The 18,835-nt window shown below is 40.5% G+C and overlaps 1 protein-coding gene across 6 annotated transcripts in view; it reads left to right on the top strand.

Annotated features, from left to right (window-relative positions):
* NALCN (sodium leak channel, non-selective) overlaps positions 1–18,835 on the top strand; it is a 274,410-nt gene that overhangs the window by 165,784 nt on the left and 89,791 nt on the right. For all 6 annotated transcript variants that reach the window (XM_067016966.1, XM_059042399.2, XM_067016967.1 and 3 more), the window contains one exon: positions 2,631–2,705. In XM_067016966.1, the coding sequence (XP_066873067.1) occupies positions 2,631–2,705 (75 nt within the window). The remainder of the gene's footprint in view (positions 1–2,630; positions 2,706–18,835) is intronic.

Raw genomic sequence — 18,835 nt, 5'->3', positions numbered from 1 at the left:
GGTGACTGTGATAGCTAATTTGCCTTTACCCGAAGGAAGATAAAACTTTGCATATCTCCATGATAAATAGGTAGTTTTGCAACATGGGTCCAGGTGGCTAAGTTATATTCCCAGCTTCCCATGGAGAAGGGGAGACAGGGCACTCTTGTGGGGTGTAGAATGATGAGACTTATTTAGCTTTTAAAAAGATCTGTATACATCTCAAAGGGACAGAGTTTCTAAGCACAAGTTTTCCAAAGGACATGCGCTTAAGAAAAGGGAGGGGAACTGTGGCTTTCCCTTTTTTAATCAGGGAAATTATTTTTTTCTTTTTGGATTTGTGTCCCTTTCCCTGGGGAGATAGGAAAGGCTGTTAGGTTAGGACACAGAGCCAGGCCTGCTTCCAGTGCCCAGGAGAGACAGAAGTGGTGTGAGACAGCTCAGATGCACAGCGGAGCCCTTCAGGTGGCCACTCTGAGTCTGGGAGAGGAAGCAGGAGAAGGGAGACTCCTCCCGTGAGAGGACTTTCGACGATAACGTCAAGGTCAGCCTCAAGGTCACAGGACAAGGGCTAGACTTGGAGTGAACTATGAAATGTCCTTTATAGAATAATGTCTGGTTTAGAGTAAGCCTGAATATATCTGTGCCCAGATGTGCACAGTGTGGTGGACGTGGTGACATCAGTAAAAAAGAAGTCTGTGGTCTAATAGGGAACAGACATGTGGTTGCCAAGGGGGAGGGGGTGTGGGGGAGGGACGGATTGGGAGTTTGGCGTCAGCAGATGCGGACTATTATATACAGAATTGATAAACAACAAGATCCTACCGTGGTTCCTATATCACAGGGAACTATATTCAATATCCTGTAGTAAACCATAATGGAAAAGTATATTAAAAAGTATATACATATGTGTATTACTTTGCTGTACAGCAGAAATTAACACAGCATTGTAAATCAACTATGCTTCAATTTTGAAAAAATTAAACAAAAGAAAAAACATCTATGTTCTAGACCATTCTGTATCCCCTTTAAGTTCTGGTAGGATCCCAAAGGCTGTGGATATTCACAGGAAGGGTGCTGGCAGTTGTCCTGAGCCAAACATTGTCAAAACTTCACAGTAGTTGAGACTTTTTTCCCCCCTTGTTATATGCTCATTAAACTTGGAAAAAAGCTAGCCGTTAACTTCTGTATAATAATCTCTCTGGTGCTCAAGGGTCATGACGAAATTGCCTCGATTTTCTTACCTTTGTGCTTAACGGTCCAATAGTAACAAATGGGAATAATTTGCTAAGAGGGAAATTAAAAGGAAAAATATAAATTAAGAATGAAAAAGATGATCAAATGAATGTGGTACTTTAGAGAATTCAAAGTTGAAAAGGGACTAGAAATGAAAATATTTTTCAAATTCTACTTTTTTGTTGTTTTCTTTCTTTTACCGTATTTACTCATTCCAAATGAAGCATATGCCTTTTTCTTTATTTGGGAAAATATGGTGAAATACAAAAAAAAAGGGAGGGGGAGTCCATTGTTTTCCACAAAGGCATGCACCGTTAACATTTCTAAAGTACCTCCTCCTAGCGTTTTCTCTAGTATTTCTTTTGGCACATACTTGCACTTCTACCATGTATACTTTCATTTAATATTGTAAGCAGTTTTCCTCCTGTTAAAATTCATGAGCGTATTAGTCATCTATTGCTATAGAACAAGTTATGAACAACGTAAGAGCTTACAACAATAAACATCTATTATCTCACATGGATTCTGCAGGTCGGGAATCTGAGACGGGCTTCGCTGGGTGTTTCTGTAGTTCAGAGTGTCCCACGAGTTTGCAGTCAAGATGTTAGCTGGGGCTGCAGTCACCTGAAGGCTTTACTAGGGCTGAAGGATCCACTTCTGAGATGGGTCAGTCACATGGCTGTGGCAGGAGGCCTCAGCTCATTGCCACAGGGGCCTCTCCATAGGGACACTGCACCTGGTCATAGGACACGGTACCTGACTTCCAGCAGAGTGCGTGATCCGAGGGGGAGCGAGGTGAAAGCCACAGTGTCTTTTACTACCTGGCCTCATAAGTCACACACAGTCCTTTCCGTAACCTATTGGTTATACAGACCAGCCATATTCGATGTGTAAGGGGACACACAAGACTGTGAACACCAGGGACTCACAATGTTGGAGACTAGTTACCACAATGGATTTGTAATGGCTGCATGAATTTTACAATAGAGATCTCTATAACTGTATTAGCTATTTACATAAGGTTAGATGTTATTTCCAGTATTTCATTATGACAAATAATCTCTCAAGCACTTTTGAATATAAAGGTTTTCATTAGTACTTCAGGTTACTCTCTTTGAATACAGTCTTAGAAGTAAGATTGTTGAGTTATGTTTTTAAAGTTTTCTTAATTTTCATTTTAAATCAGTTTTATAAAGCAAATTAATATTTTATGTTGTTTATTTCAGTTAACAGATGCATTTCCTTTCATGTATTTGCTATAAGTATCTTAAAATACCTGTGCAGTGATTCACAACTCATGTTTAATGCATTCTATGTAAGTGTATATTTCAGGTAGATGTTCTATATCATACATAGAATATTTTGATACTTGTGGCGTGTGGGTTTTTTCATTTTGCTATTTAACCATTTTATAGATCCTCCTGAGTTTGTTTGTTGCTGTTATTTTGGACAACTTAGAACTTGATGAAGATCTAAAGAAGCTTAAACAAGTAAGTAATGAATGGGGGATTCTTTAAATCGTCATTAAAAAAAATAAGGGCATGACATGTGCTTACAGGTAGTATTAAAGCAGTTCAAGGTTCAAAGTTAAAAAAAGATAGATTTTAATAAATTAAGACAATCTGAGTTGGCAAATAATTTTCTTCCAAGTTTAACCTTCTCTAATATCAACAAAGGAAATTTTTATTGCTCTATGATTATCCTAGGAATATTTTTATATCATTATTCTGAGTAAAATTAAGATGGATGTAGTATAGTAAATTGAATTTAGATTCACCTTCCGCCATTAAATGAAGGTAGTTTGGAAATGAAACGCCTCAGGGCCAGATTGCCATTTGGCATAATTATATGTAATACTCTTGATCATCATCATAAAAGTATTAAGCGTCAACTTGCCTGACCACTAGACATGAAAAGAGAATTGAGTCTGGGTGCCCAAAGTGGTTATAAGAAATGGGATGGAATAACTGATCAACTGTGTGCCCAGTTGTGTATGAAAATAGATTGGGTGTTATGGCACTGATACTCATGTTCCCAAAATGTAAATGTACGTGTGTGAAGATTATGTTATTGATGTGGCAGAAAGATTACAGGTGTGATTAGCTATTCTCATGGTTTTTGTTCCATGGAAGATACTTGGCTTGAATATTTGACTCTGTCAAAGAGAAGAGACCCTTTGAGAAGCAGAATTTGTAAAAGGGGTGGGGGGAGCCTGGATAAATATTCTTGGATCACCCTCCCCAGCACAGCAATAGTTGGGATTATTAACATCCCAATGGAGATCCTATCTGGAATTTTAGGAAGGCCCTACACATTCAGAATTTTCAAGTTGGATAGAATTGTCTATTTTTTAAAAAACAAAGATATAACCTATTTGAATTTTGGTGGTTATTTATATATCTGAAAATCACTTTAAGCATTTCATTTTTTTACTCTTGTTTATTTCCAAAGCCTATGCTTTTAACCAAGGGCAGTCAATAAAGAAAAAAGAAAAAAACATATTTGATATAAAGATGCCCACGGCGAGCATATCAAGGAAGGATTGAAATTCTTCCCTGTCCTGGGGCTACACAGGCAAATGGTTATCTGGGTGTGGTGGGCATGATTTCTTCCAGATCTTTTCAATTTGTGGCAACAGTGGTGGGTTCTTCAAATGAGGGTTGGGAAGTTCGTTATGCCTTGATGCAAATACTTCCCATGGTTTCTAACTGTAGAAGAAATATGTACTTAGTGAGTTCAAAATTGAAATTGACCAACCAAATAATTAGACACAACCAATAAATATCTCTTGCTGTATAACCACCTTAGTCCTTGCTTTACAAATCTGGTGTTTATCTCAGGATTTAAATGATTTTAGTCTATTTTTATTATTCCCAGAGAAGGGGATGGGGAAAATGTGAAGAAATAGTTGATTTTCTTAATGTTTCAAGTTCCAGAAAGCACTCTGTATTCCAAAGTCTGTATTTATTCAGTTTAAACTTTTTTCTTTTCAATCTTTGACCCTTTCCACCAACTAGTCTGTAGGTTCTTATAGCTACAGTCACGTTTGTGTGAGCACTGGCTCAGTGCCAGGTACTTTGCATTTTCATTTATTTAAATTTCACAGCAACCATGTGATGCAAGTATTATTAATAGCTTCGTCTTACAGGTGAGGAAACTAAGGCACAGAGAAGTAACTTACCTAAGGACTCACTGCTAATGAGGGACAGGGTTAGGATTTGAACCCAGGCAATTTGGACCAAAAGCCCGGGCTCAGCTTCTATGCTAAACTGAGTCACATTGAAGCTATATAAATGCCAAATGTGAGTTATGCCGTTTGGATGCTCATTCATAAGACTGTTAGTTACTTGCTGATAAATAATGATATCTTAGATGACAGAGATGTCATTATATTCATGAAATAACCGTTGACGTGACAGGCAGTTTCTTGAGGTGAATTAAGCTACCCAATCATTAAAACTATCCAAAAGGCAGATGATCTAATTAGAGGCACTGGAGTTAGGACTTTGGCAGAAGCTAAGAGCTGAGATGCTTACCATTCACTCCACGTGATGAGAGACACTGGCCAAAGCACCTGTTCCCTCGGGGGCCTTCTGGAGCAATGACCCTCCTTAGACACAGACATAAGGTGCTTGCAGCATATTAACATTGTAGAGAGGTCTCTAGAGACCTAATGTACTTTATTATGATTGCGGTAGAAACAGTTGTGTTAAAATATACACGTTGGTGCATATAGACATTTTTCAAGAGTAATAGAAACCAGTGTGAGCCACCTCTAAAATGGAGACGTTAAATGTGAAACACTGAACGGGGGCTATTAGAAGAAGTCGGTTCTCATGCTTGGGAGAAGGATTCTGTCCCTGGAGGTGGAGGGGATAGGAGACAATGGTAGAAAGCTGAATGGTACAGTGAAGAAACTAGACTGGGAGAAGAGAAAGACGTGAAGAAGTGAACGAGGAAAACATCCAAGAGATGAAATTAAAGGAAAGAGCACAGATTATTAATGTAAGCCAGCGGTAAAGGGGGAGAAGTGTGACCGAATGCTAAATCAGATTGCTCCATGCACCAGAGCTTTTGTGGAGAAGCTCCCCGAGGCAAGCACAGTCTGCAGGATCAGTTGTGCTGGGATTGTATTCTTCTGAAGTAGAAACATGCTACTTACTGTTTCCCCATTATTTTCTGAAGTTGCCTCCTTGCCCTTTAAGCCGGTGGTTTCCAGCCCGGGATGCTAACCCGTGGGGCTCTTCAGGAGAAACTATGGGACCAGCAGCCTTCTTTAACACTTCAGGAAACCTAAGGGGAATTGTGCATTTACCCGACTAAAATGCCTACTTTAATACTTTTAGCTGGAAATTTGTGAATTCTAGACAGCAGCACTGCTTCCCTAATGCTAATGCTCTGAAGGCTCTTCATATATGCTTTTCCTTAAGGAAGAAGAAGCAACGTTGAATTATTTATTGCTTAGTAAAGGCATTTTCATAGACAGAAATTTTTTAAAGAGAGGACTCAGAGGGCAATAATTAAAGGGCTCCTTGGGGAGGGATTACTTTGGGTAGGTTCTGATGTAAATGCTCATTCCCAGGCCACCTGTCTCTGTGCCATCACCAGTGCTGTGCCTTTATAGCCACTAATGTAGCTTTTCCTTTGTCACTCTCCAAAACAAATAATGCTCTGAAAAAACATGCCAATTACGCATTCACATAAAATTCATCTATTGCTTTCCTAGCAGCAATGTTGCAGTAGCAGTCACTTCCTAGCTGCCATAATTTATGTGACCCCATATCTAATTAAATAGACACCATGATTCTCTTTTCCGCATTACCAAAACCCAGTACAGGACCTGGAGATAGATAGAGATAGAAATAGAGATATATAATGTGTTTTTACATAAGATCAGAATATTGACTAGAAATGAGATTGTCTGTAAATGTATAATTTGGCTGTTGAGAAGCCAGATCGGTTCAGATAGAGGCTAAAAACCCCCTTGACCTACTGCTATCCTCTAAACAGCAGTAGGAGACAATGACCTCCATGCTCCGTGGTGTAGCAGAAACACTGGAGAACGTAGGTGGAGTTTTGCAAACTTTGAAAAGGAAGATAATTCTTGCAGCTTTAATGATTTTTGCAAATTCGGTGCAAGACAGAGACAAAGCGTTTTCTTTTAAGCAGTAGAAGATTCATTAAACTATGAGAAAAAAAAAAAAAAAAAGACCCATAGAGAAGCCTCAGGGAAAAGAATCATTGAAAAGGGAAGTAGAGATAGTCTGTGTAGATTAAGTTCAAAGCTCTGAAATTAAAACTGTTTCCCCAGCTCGGTATTAAGTCCCATTTGAGTCTTGTCTGGTTCAAATTTGATAATGTTTGGTCTTTGATGGCGTCCAATGCATAGTGAGGGATGGACATATAAAGAGTCTTCTCTCTCTCGTTGATTATGATTTTAACAAAACAACAAAAATCTTAGTCCTTTTAAAAACATGAGCTTCTATATATATATATATATATAGGAGCTCCAGGTTAATGTTTCTCTGTAGCCTTACCTGGGGGCTTTCATTTTCATCTCTGTCTTGTCTCCTGTATTGAAGTCATTCTGGATTTAGGGCAACAGCAAGGGGACAGAGTAGCCACTCAGCTAAGCACTGTTTGCCATCTCCTGATCTGAGTCGAGCCTTCGGTCTTCTCAGTATTTTTTCCATCTCACAGGACTGAACTCAGACGAAGGTAACATGAAAGAAGGATGCACGTGTTACAATAATAAACATTCCCCATTGAAAACCACCTGGTCCCAGGCACTTCATATGCAAAATTACTGAATTTAATTCTAAATGTTAAAGACACAGAAACTAACGTTCAGGGAGATAAATTGCTCACCCAATTTCATATAATTTGTAAAGTGCTTAAGTTGGGATAATAAGGGCTTTCTGACCCCAGTGCAGGTGACACACAACCTGCTCAGAGAAGCAGTTCGTTCATTCACTCTAAGGCGAGTGTCTGGAAAATGGGTTGGATGAGATGCTTGCATTTGTGGATCAGCAGATTCTCTCCCCGTGGATGTGTAGACTGGAGGTCAAATTATAATCAGAATGTAGCCCAGTGAGCTGGGAATCAGTGCGGGATGTGGAGAAGGAGGGTTGTGTGATTCAAATACGTAATGGCATCAGGCCAATGTCGCTTGAGGTATTCCTTTTACTAGATCTCCCCATTTTTGTAATCCTGGGGTCTGAATGCCCATCTGCTGTACTTCAGATGCTGTGTTAGGCGCACCAGACATAATGATGAGCAGGACGTTGTTCCTGCCTTCAAATAGCTTATGAACGGGTGGGAGAAAGTGACAGCTAAACAGATCCCACAAACTGTGGAGCACAAAGGAGACACACATAACAGATGATGGAATCAGACATGTTTTCTCCCAAGTATGGCACAGACTAAACTCTGTAATGCCTATCTAGGTGAAGGGAGTTAGAAGAAGGCAGTGTGAAGAAGCGTGCTTGAGACCAAGAGAACAGCAAACTTTTTCTTTAGGCAAGAAAAAGCATAGTGGCTTTTTGGAGGCCACTAGGAGCTCACTGTGACTCAAGTATAGAGCAAGGGAGAAAATGGTGAGCTGGGCAAACAAGCAGGGACCAGCAGAGGAAATGCCATCAGCAGTGCTAAGCCATTAGATATTACCCTGTGGGCATTTAAGCCAAGAGCGACATAATCTCCCCTATATTCTATTGTTTTTTAACCAAAATTCAGTTACTGTACAATATTATATGTTATAGGTGTACAATATAGTGATTCACAGTTTTTAAAGGTTATACTCCATTTATAGTTATTATAAAATACTGGCTATATTCCCCACGTTGTACAATATATCCTTGTAGCTTATTCGTTTTATAGATAATAGTTTGTACCTCTTAATCCTCTACCCCTAAATTGCCCTTCCCCCTTCCCTCTCCTCATTGGTAACCACTGGTTTGTTCTCTGTGTCTGTGAGTCTGCTTCTTTTTTGTTCTATTCACTAGTCTGCTGTATTTTTTAGATTCCACATATAAGTGATACCATACATTATTTGCCTTTCTTTGTCTGACTTATTTCACTTAGCATAATATCCTCCAAGTCCATCCTTGTTGCTGCAGATGGCAAAATTTCATTCATTTTTTCCGCTACATTCTTCAGTTCAGAGAATGAATTGAAGGGCACCTAGACTGAAGATAGGAGAGCCAATCCCTGAAGCAGATGGTGATTTGCAGTCTCAACTAAAGGAAATAGAGGTGAGGGAACATGAAGGAGCGGTGACGTACGGAAGAGAGAACGCAGAGGGTAGGATCTGCTGACCCGTCGGATGTACGATGAGCAAAGACTGGAGACAAGAGCATCACCCAGGTTGCTAGATTGCCCCAGATGCACCAAGGCAGAGGATGCAGAAGAAGGAAGAATTTGGGGGTTTGTTTGTTTGTTTAATTTGGGGGAGTGGGGGGCTCATATTTTTCCATGAGATGCCTGGGAAATATCTATGAGACAATGTCTGTGGCTAGATGTAAGGGTTAAAACTTAGGCGGAGTATCAGGGCTGAGACAGATATTGGAGAGAAGCAAAAATTAACATGCAGGTGGTAAGTTAGGCCTTTAGAAATCATGAGTTTACCAAGGGAAGAATGGTTCCCTGAGGAACTGCAAATGAATCCAGTGAGCCAATGAGAAAGAGCCCGAAATGGGAATGAGAAGCCCAAGAGGTAGAGGAGGAAAGAGTAGAACGTGTGTGTCATCAAGAACAAGGCTGTGGTCCACAATCTCAAAGACTTCAGAGAGGTCAAAGGTGGTCACCATAGCAAACAATCCTAATTACAATAGCATCAGAAAAAATCAAATACTTAGGAAAAAACATAACCAAGGAAGTATAAGATTTCTGCCCTGAAAACTACAAAACATTGCTGAAAGAAATTACAGAAGACGCAAGTAAATGAAAAGACACTCTGTGTTCATGGCCTGGAGAGGATATGGGGAAACTGGAAGACTTGTGCACTTGCTGGGGGTGTAAAATGGTGCAGCCGCTGTGGACAACGGCATGAGGTTCCTCAAACATTAAAAATAGAAATGATCCAGCAATACCACTTCTGGGTATATATCCAAAAGGATTGAAAGCAGGGTCTCATTGCAGCGTTACTCACAATGGCCGAGAGGTGGAAGCCACCACGATGTCCATTGACGGATGAATGACTAAAGAGAAAGTGGTATATACATGACGTAGAATATTATTCATTCTGACACACGCTACAACATGGATGAACCTTGAGGACGTTACCCTCAGTGCAATAAGCCAGTGACAAAATGATAAATGCTGCATGATTCCATTTATATGAGTATCTAACGTAGTCAAATTCATAGAAACAGAAAATACAGTGAGGGTTGAAAGGGGCAAAGAGGAGTTGTCGTTCAGTGGCTATAGAGTTTTAGTTTTAAAAGACGAAAAGGTTTCAGAGACCTTTTGCACAACAATATGCATATACTTAACGCTACTGAACTGTACCCTTAAAAATGACTAAGATGATAAATGTGATGTGATGTGTTTCTGACCACAGTGGTTTTTTTAAAATTTTGATTAAAAAATTGGTCACCATATTGGTAAGGTGGTGAGAGCAGGCTCAGGGATTCTGGTGGTGCAGAAGCTGGGTTGCAGAAGATGAGGAGTGATGACAGCTAAGAAAGTAAAGACGAACTGTTAACCTTGTCCTCTCAGACTTCTTATGCTCTAAGTTTCCAGACAGACCACCTGGTTACGGACTGATTCTTAATTTTTGTAGCTATGTAGTAACATCATTTATGACAGTGCTACCCAACCGGTTTTTTTCCCATTGCGGTTTGCACAGAGAGTGACATTTGTACAACAGCTGGGAATCACATGCAGCTGGAGGCATCCAACACTAGGATTTCCGCTGCTCGGGGAAAAACTCAGCTGCCCAGGGGCCGAGGATCAACACCCCAAAGAAGCTATAAGTCATCGCTGGCTGAGTTGGAACACTCAGCATTTTACTGAAAGCCTTTGATGTAACCCAACTCCACTTGAAGCCACTCTCTCAATCTTTTGGTCAGAGATGACTCTTTTGTTGTCAATTTACATATCATTACCCATAATTTAACATAACTGAAATATCAAAAGCTCATCTTATATAGCACTTGATCTGCTATTTCTGATAGAGCTTCATTGTTAAGCTTCTTTTAAAAAATAAATCCTTATGCCACATTAAGACATAAACAACAATAAGATGTGTTTAAAGAGATGAAGTAGCAAAGACTGAGAACTATTCAGATCAGGGTTCAAGCTAATTAGGGCACAACAGAAGCTAAGAATTTGAGGGTATCAATTATCAGCATAAGAAAACAGCCTAGAGTGGGGAGGGACAGATAAGATGGGGGTACAAGCTACCGTGTATAAAATAAGCTACAGGGATACGTTGTACAGCGCAGGGAATATGGCCAATATTTTATAATACCTATAAAAATGGAGTATAACCTTTAAAAATGGTGAATCACTGTGTTATATACCGAAACTTACATAATAGTATAAATCACCTATACCTCAATTTTAAAAAGAAAAAGAAAAAAAAAAAGAGCAGCCTAGAAATCTAGAAGTCAATGCAAAAATGGGGAGCGGCCAACTGGAATTTTGGAGTTAAACAGGTACTAGTCAGGGATCCGGGAAGTCAAAACAAAACAGACAAGGTACCTGTCAGAATTGATGTCTTCCTATTACGGGTTGAATTGTGTCCCTCAAAAAGAGATTTTGAAGCCCTAACCCCCAGTACCTGTGGGTGTGACCTTATTTAAAAATAGGGTATTTGCAGTTGAAATCAAGTTAAGGCGAGGTCATTAGGTTGGTCCCTAGTCCAATATGACTGGTGTCCTGATAACAAAAAGGAGAAGAGAGACACGCAGAGACAGAGACTAGAGCGATGCGTGTTCAAGCTAAGGAACACCTGGGGTGCGGACCGACACCAGAAACTAGGAGAAAGTCTTGAAACAGACCCTCCCTTAGAACTTCCAGAAGGAACCAAGCCCACAGATACTTTGATTTGGGATTTTCATCCTCCAAAACGGAGATAGTAAATTTCTGCCGTTTCAAGCCACCAGTTTTGGGTACTATGTTACAGCAGCCCTTGGAAACTAATACACCCCCTGGCCTCAAAAACAAAGGACTGCTTTCGGCTGCCAGGAAGTAACAGAGCTGAAAGATAGTGGATGCTCTCAGGATGGCGGGCAGCTTTCACCAACCAAGAACAGCTTTCTCAACAGATGGACTTATTTCCTTTTGCCCTTAATCAAACAAGTCCCATAATAATAAATGTTATACATTTGAGACTTTCTTGGAAGAAGGGTTTCTCTAAGCCCTTCCAAAGTTTCATTCTATGTGTGATTGACCCAAACGAGATCACTTCATCCCCTGGCACTCAGGATGGTTAATAAGGCAGCTCAAGTCTCTCTTGACATTGAACAAACATAAAATGACGGGCCTAAGACCGCTCAAGTTTACATTGATGAGTTGTCGGTTGTGTTAATTGTGCTAATTCAGAATTACTTTTATCACAGTTTATCACAGCACTCTACAAGATAACCTCTCATTTTTTTTTCTCTTAAATTCTGAAGTATCTTTAATGAGAAAGGCATTCTTACAAAATCAGATGGCTCTTGACAGTATTACGATTTTTTTTTTTTTTAAGTGAGGTTCGGAGGGAAAAAGTGTACAAACCAGGCAAGAGAGTTACTCTTCAGCAGGCCCGATCCTCAGCCCCCCTGCCCAGCCATGGAGACACTACCTCACTTCGCTTTCTTTAATCACGAGAACAAAAATGTTAAACACCAGCAGCGCTTTTTCCCCTCAGATCCTTTCACAGGCAGTGGGAAACTAGATGATTATGGTTCTAAGGAAAAAACGTGACAATTGGTTTTCAGTTTTCTGCAGTGTCTTGCAGTCATTGAATTGCAAACAGGCTCTTTGGTAGCTGCATTCAGACACGTTTCAGGAGTGAGGTAGTGAATTTTGTCCTCTGTGTGCCCATACACGGAACATGAGGTGTCGTCATTGCCTCGATTCCTTTGGGACTCGGGTTTCACGCAGCCCGTCTGTTCTTTGTTCTGAGGAGCCCACGCACTTGTCTATTCCACCCAAAACGTTTCTGCTGTCTGCTTGTTCATTCAATTCCTTCGATCTTTGAGTCCCTACTGTGTGCAAAACACTGGACCAGGCATTAAGGAGATAAGAATAAACAGTTAAATTTTCTGCTCTCATGGAGCTTAGGGTCAAATGGAGGAGTTGGACGTCAATCAGATAATCAGAGCAGTGAATAAATATTTATAATGTGAGATGAACTTTCTGCAGAAGAGAACGACATTTGAGTGAGGAGTTAATAGAAGACCTTGACCCAGATGGGGGTCAGGGAAGTGGGGAAGGAGACAGAGACACTTGGGCTGAGTCATGAAGGAGGAGCAACCGTGAACTTCATGGGGGATGTTGATAGGGAAAGGGAGGGGAGAGCATTCCAGAGAGGAGGGAACGTGTTCAGCGTGACCCCAGAAAAAGGTGGTGTAAAGTGAGTATAGAAAAGTAAGTGGGGCATAGACCATGCAGCACCTTGAGAAACATGCCAAGAACTTTTCCCTTGGGGACTTCCCTGGCTGTCCAGTGGTTAAGACTCTACACTTCCAATGCAGGGGCGCGGGTTCAATCCCTGGTCAGGGAACTAAGATCCCACATGCCACGTGGCATGGCCAAATAAAAAAAAAAAAAGAACTTTTCCCTTTGTCCCCAGAACAATAGGAAGCCACTGAAGGCTTTTACAATGGGAGGCTGTGTGAATGGGAGAGCTGTTTGGGAAGCAAAATCAGCAGGGACTTGGTGAATGTTTAGATTTAAGGACATAAATGAGAGTCTCAAGGATGACTCCTGGTTTCAGGTTCATCTCCTTGGATGGATGAGGATACCATTCACAGAACCGGGAAACATTAGCACAGAACTTTATTTGTGGGAAAAGATCATCACTCAGTCTTGGATATGTTGAGTTTGCATGGGTTTGAGACTCAGCAGAGACACCTAATAACTTGTTTGCATGTGTAGGTCTAGAGTTTAGGAGCAAGGGCTGGCTGGCTAGAGATACAAATATGGACGTTCCATATCATTCTCAATTGTTTATCCAGTGCCTGCCATGTGCCAGGCACTGTTCTAGGCCTAAGGGGTAAGTCAGCAAAAAAACCAGACAGAAATGTCTGTCCTCTTTGATTCTTCAGTCCTAGTGACGCTCTCTGTACTAGTGGAAGTTGTAAATCTGGATGAGATTGTATAGGGTGGGGGGAAAAGAGAGATCGCAGCCTTAAGGAAAAATAATGATGCTGGTGCTTTGCCTTAGGGAAACACAAATAATCCATCTTCGTTTTTGTCCCATGTAAATGTTTGTTCTGTGACAAGTAATCAACACTTTTTCTGTCTCAAGTTCAACCTCCCAGTGGGAGAAGAATCTGATTGGTCCAGCTAGTCAGCATCATTCCTTTTAGGCTGGAATTTTGTATCTCTGCCTCCCAATGCTGGGTCAGCCATACAGAAAACCATCAGCTTTGAACAGGGTAGATCCAGACCCAACCACAAAGTGGGGTCCCCTGGAATGTGGCTGGTTTCCTAAGACAGTCCTTTCTTCTCCTAACTCTCCACGCTGGCCTCTGCTCTGGAGGAGCTAGACCCCAAAGAAGGAGATGTGAAAGAAGAGACCATGTCCCCTTCCCAGTTCTAGACAGGGAGTCATACTTGTGGGGCTGGGGTGGGGCAGGGGAGCAAGGCTTGAATCAGATATGAGACTGGATTGCCCTGCACTGATTTTTGTATAACCAGAGGTGGCCAGAAAGCTATGGAACTTATCTAAGAGGGGCAACCAGTTTTGTTCTTTATTCCCAACTGAAGGTCGATGGTTTCATTGTCGGCCTTTCCTTACATTCTACCCGCTGTCCTTGCTCAGTAAGAGTCACAGTGGTAGCCAGGGCGTGGCCGACATCCTCACTCACAGCCATATGACTATTGAATATTTTTTACTCTGATATTAAAAGAATGACTTAGATTATTACTAAGAAATGAGAAGTGTCCATGTATGTTATTTTATTTGACGTTATCCCTATTTCCATGTTGTTTTGCATAAAATATGTTAACGTGAATTTTCATAGTGCATCTAATAAGCCCTTTGCCCTCAGAGTATGCAAAATTGAACAACTGTACCATCTACCACGGGCATACTCAGGAACGATACTTGGAAAATGCATGATGGTTGCCTGAGAAGGAATTACTTAAGAGGACAGAGCATGGGTGGGAGTTCAAGACCCCAATGTGGAGACTCCAGTACAAAATACGTGTCTTCCAAACCTCTGATTTAAAGTGTGGGATTTATTTTATAGTAAATACCATCACTGACACTAGTTATCTGTAAACTAAGGTGGAACACATAAAGAAATTTATGGAGATAATGAGAGCCAGATTTCACACAGTCAGAGAAAGAAGTTACAGATAAGCAAAGGGAAGATGCCAGAATGAACCCTCTGGCAATTGGAATCTGAGTATCAGTGTGAACTCAGTTTATTGTAAGATAGAAGATAGATAGATACATAGATGCATAAATAGATATGTAGATACATAGATACATCAGTAGATATATAGACATAGATATGTAGATAGATACATGGATACAAGGGTGGATACATATTTACAGCACTATGGTTATATAAGATACAAACATAGTAAGTAGATACTAAATATAGATATGTGTGTATACAAGGGCTCATATACATACATATATTTCCTAGGTCTTTCCTCTGGGCGAGCCTAGAAGCAGTGACATGCCAGTAACATCAAGAAAACCCAATCCTAAAATTTTCGTTTCTAAAAACCATTCTCCAGTAAAACAAATCAATAAATCAATATTCTTTGGAGAAGTGACTGATTCTAGAGTTGAGGCAGGGAAAACACAAGATGAGACTTAAGTATTAAGTATAATATTTTGTGGAGACAGAAAGTAAGGAAGAGCTTAAAACACACACACACACACACACACACACACACACACACAAGGGTGGCAAGATGTGACAATGAAATAGAATGTGGAATCCTGGATGGGATTCTGAAACAGAAAAAAAGACATTCCTGTAAAATCCAGGGAATTCCAAAGCAGTTCTGCATTTTGGTTCAAAGTATTTGACCAAGGTTAATTTTTTAGTTTTGATCAATGTCCTATGGTTATATAAGATACTAACATAAGAAAACGCCGGGTCAAGGGTGTACAGGAACTCTCTATACTATCTTTGTCACTATTATGTACCTTTAAAATTATTTCAAAATAAAGAGGTTTTTTTTTTTTTTTTAAACAGGCTAAGAATTTTCTATGGTAAACTCTAATAACACTATATATAGACATAAATTGGCTGCTCTGTTGCCCTGTTCAAAGACTCATATGTTTGTGAAGCTTTATACCATAGATATGTTGTATAGAATTCATAGTCAATTATGATTTTTTTTTATTTTATAAAGTTGGAAGCACAGACTTCATCAGGAACAAAATGGTTTTTTATGGTTTTGTTTCTGATAGAAAATCTGATGTCGCTGTCATTTCTCTTCATCTTAGTAATATAATTCATCTGAAATTGGAAGAGTCATTTGTGCTGGTTCATATGGCTGATTCCACGTTGTAAAGAGCCTAAGGAAAGGGTAACCAAGTGATGAGAAATACCACATTGGTCACTTCAGCCTGTTTGTGGGACACCCTTGATGCTGCCTTTTTTTTGTTCTTCATCTCGTCACCACTGTGTTATCCTTGTCTCTTGTGTATAAACATCCAGTGAGGCATGGGGGCCACAGAGAGTCCTGCCCTTAATTAAAAATTGTCAGCTTAGTAGGGGAGAGATACACAGAATTAAGGAGTTACAGTGCAAAGCCCTGAGCACTAGGCTTGAAGACCCAGGGAGCCTGGGGAAAGACACGCCCAACTCAGGTTGGAGCCAGGTCGAGAAGATATGTCTGAAAATAATGAATCAAATTTTATCAGGAAAGTGGGAAAATGCATTCCATATAAAAGAAATAGCGGGTGCAAAATTGCAGAAGTAAAAACACATCTCTTGCTTAAAAACGCTGTTTTGGTGAAACAGTATACAGCAGTGTTTACAAGCTGAAGTTCTGGAATCTGAAAGATGGTGGTCGAATCCCAGTGCTTTTTCCACTTCTAGCTGCGTGACCTCGGGCAGCAGATTTGAGCTCCTTGGACCTCAGTTTCCTCATCTATAACATAATGGAGCTGATTATGGTACCTACATCAGGAGGCTATTTTGAGGATTAAATAGCGTTAGAAAATGAGGCAACGAACAAAGCGTTCAGCAGAGTATCTGCACACGTTTACTACTTCAGGAACCAATTGTTATTCTGAGAAATCATCCTAGAAGAGATGGTTTTTGAAGGAAGTATGGTAATTAACCAAGTGTGGAAGGAAAGTGTGTTGCAGGCAGGGGGACGGTATGTTCAAAGGTACAGATGGGACTCTGTGGGAGGGACACACAAACCAATGTTGTTAGAGTATAAAGGGCAAGGCATGAGGGGATACTTTAAGCCTCGCTGAGCAGAATTTATTCTACACGTAATTGACCATCCTTGAATTACTTTAAGGCCCAGGAACAAGGTGGTATTTCTTTCTTAGGTGTTCTTTAAGGTCGATTTAAAGGGACAGGACTGAGATGGAAACCCAGTTGGGAGGGTTTGCGTCCAAGTGCCACTGGGCTCAGCAGCCTGGGACCACTGAGGTGGTGGGAGAGACCTGGGGCCCGAGAGGGAGTGAACGAGGGGAAGCTAGTGCCGAGGAGCCGCGTAGATGGTAAGCAAGCTTCGAGAAGCAAGTTTGAAAAGGGAGGGACACAAGGTGAGGAGAAATGTTTGCCTTTCTCTATTTTCATTTTCATTTTTTAAACCAAGAATCTTGAGAAAATAAATCAATCAGCGTAGCGAAGGGGAAGAAATTGGAGCGAGTGGGAAAGGGCGGGGGGTGGGGGGTGTCCCAGGCTAGAGGGAGGAGGGGTCGACAGCGCACGCGCGCAGCCTCCTCTCCATTTAGCCCCCTCGCCGAGATGAGACCATTTTCACGTCGAGCCAGCAGTTGCTGGGGCTCAGTGATAGCTTTGGGTTTTATAGCACATTTCCCTTGAGTAATTCAAATTACAGGCAATACACCATCTCTCTTAAATATCTGGCATTTATATAAAAGAGTGAAGATCCTCATTTTTCATTTGAGAACATTGAAATCCAAAGCAGTTAAGGGATTATAAAATGGAACAAAAATTTAAATCTACATCTTCTTACTTTTTTACTGATGCACTGTGCTATCTCCTGTGTTTTCGAAAGCAAAACAGGGAGGACAATTATGTGAGTGCACAAAAATGTATATGCTGAATTCCCTTTGGTCTGGGCTTTTTTTTTTTTTCCCTATTACTTACTGAATATTCATCTCATAACAAGAACCAAACATCTAGTTTACATGGAACTCTAATATTTCATTTGAAGTGGAGCAAAAAATGCATTTTTTGTCATAATAAAAATGTTTCTATGACTCAGTAAATTCCCTAATGGAAACAACTGTGTCTCGGTTGAATAACGCAACACAGATACGATGTAAAATAGAGGTGTTTGGGACCTAGAGGAAAAAACATGCAAAGGCAAATGTATTCGTTACTACTATCTCAAGGAAACTGTTCATTCCATTAGTGGGATTTTAAGGGACAATAATGTAAAGAAAAACAACCGTTCAACATCACTTGGTATTCTAGTTTTATAATAGTTTTCTTTCTTTTACTGTCTTGTTAACATTTTCTGCTAGCTTAGGTTTGGTGCAAATAGTACCTACATTATTGCACAAAGAACCTTCTGCGGGACATTTAAAGCCTGTAAGATCTTAGGTTCAGTGTTGTAACAGGAGCATGAAGGTGAACATTTCCTGTACAGCTTAGGGATGTCCTAAGATGGTGTAAATGCATCTGTGCTGCTGGCCTCCCAAACCAGGAGGCACAGAACGGCCACTTAGTTCCCAGCTCCTCCAAGAACACCTCCTCTCCCCACTTTCTCTGGGGTCAGGCTGTAAGGGGGAATGAGTAACAGCTCTGAATGTCTTGCGAGATGTGGAAGAGGAAACACCACATGAAGTTATGAAATTACCTTGAACATTTTGGGGTGCCAGCCGTCACAAGTAAATGTAGCTTTTATGGCCCAGAGGCAAACCAAGGAATGAGCCCTCCAATTTACATCCAGAAAACTCCAATTTGAAGTTGGAAGGTACCAGGGTTTATTGAAGGTGTTTGTAGAAGAAGGAAAAAGCAGTGACTTAAACACTTTTTTTTTCTCCTCTTGACCCTACTCCCCTGACTCTGACCCTAACTAACAGCCTGACACTGACCCTAACTAATGACCTGACGACTTCAACACTTTTTAAAGGAAACATTTTTTAAGTACACAATATTGCTGTCTCACGTGCAGTTATGTAGCTAAGGGACATTTGAACAGAGGAAAAAGGAAAGGTTCTCCCCTCCAAGAAACTCTTTATTGGATTCAATAGGCTAGTGAGAAGTATCCCTTATACATA

The sequence above is a fragment of the Kogia breviceps genome, chromosome 16, assembly GCF_026419965.1.
Source record: "Kogia breviceps isolate mKogBre1 chromosome 16, mKogBre1 haplotype 1, whole genome shotgun sequence".
In the NCBI taxonomy this organism is placed as follows: Eukaryota; Metazoa; Chordata; class Mammalia; order Artiodactyla; family Physeteridae; genus Kogia; species Kogia breviceps.
Note: the sequence above shows the minus strand (reverse complement) of the source record. Positions and strands in the feature narration are given on the sequence as shown.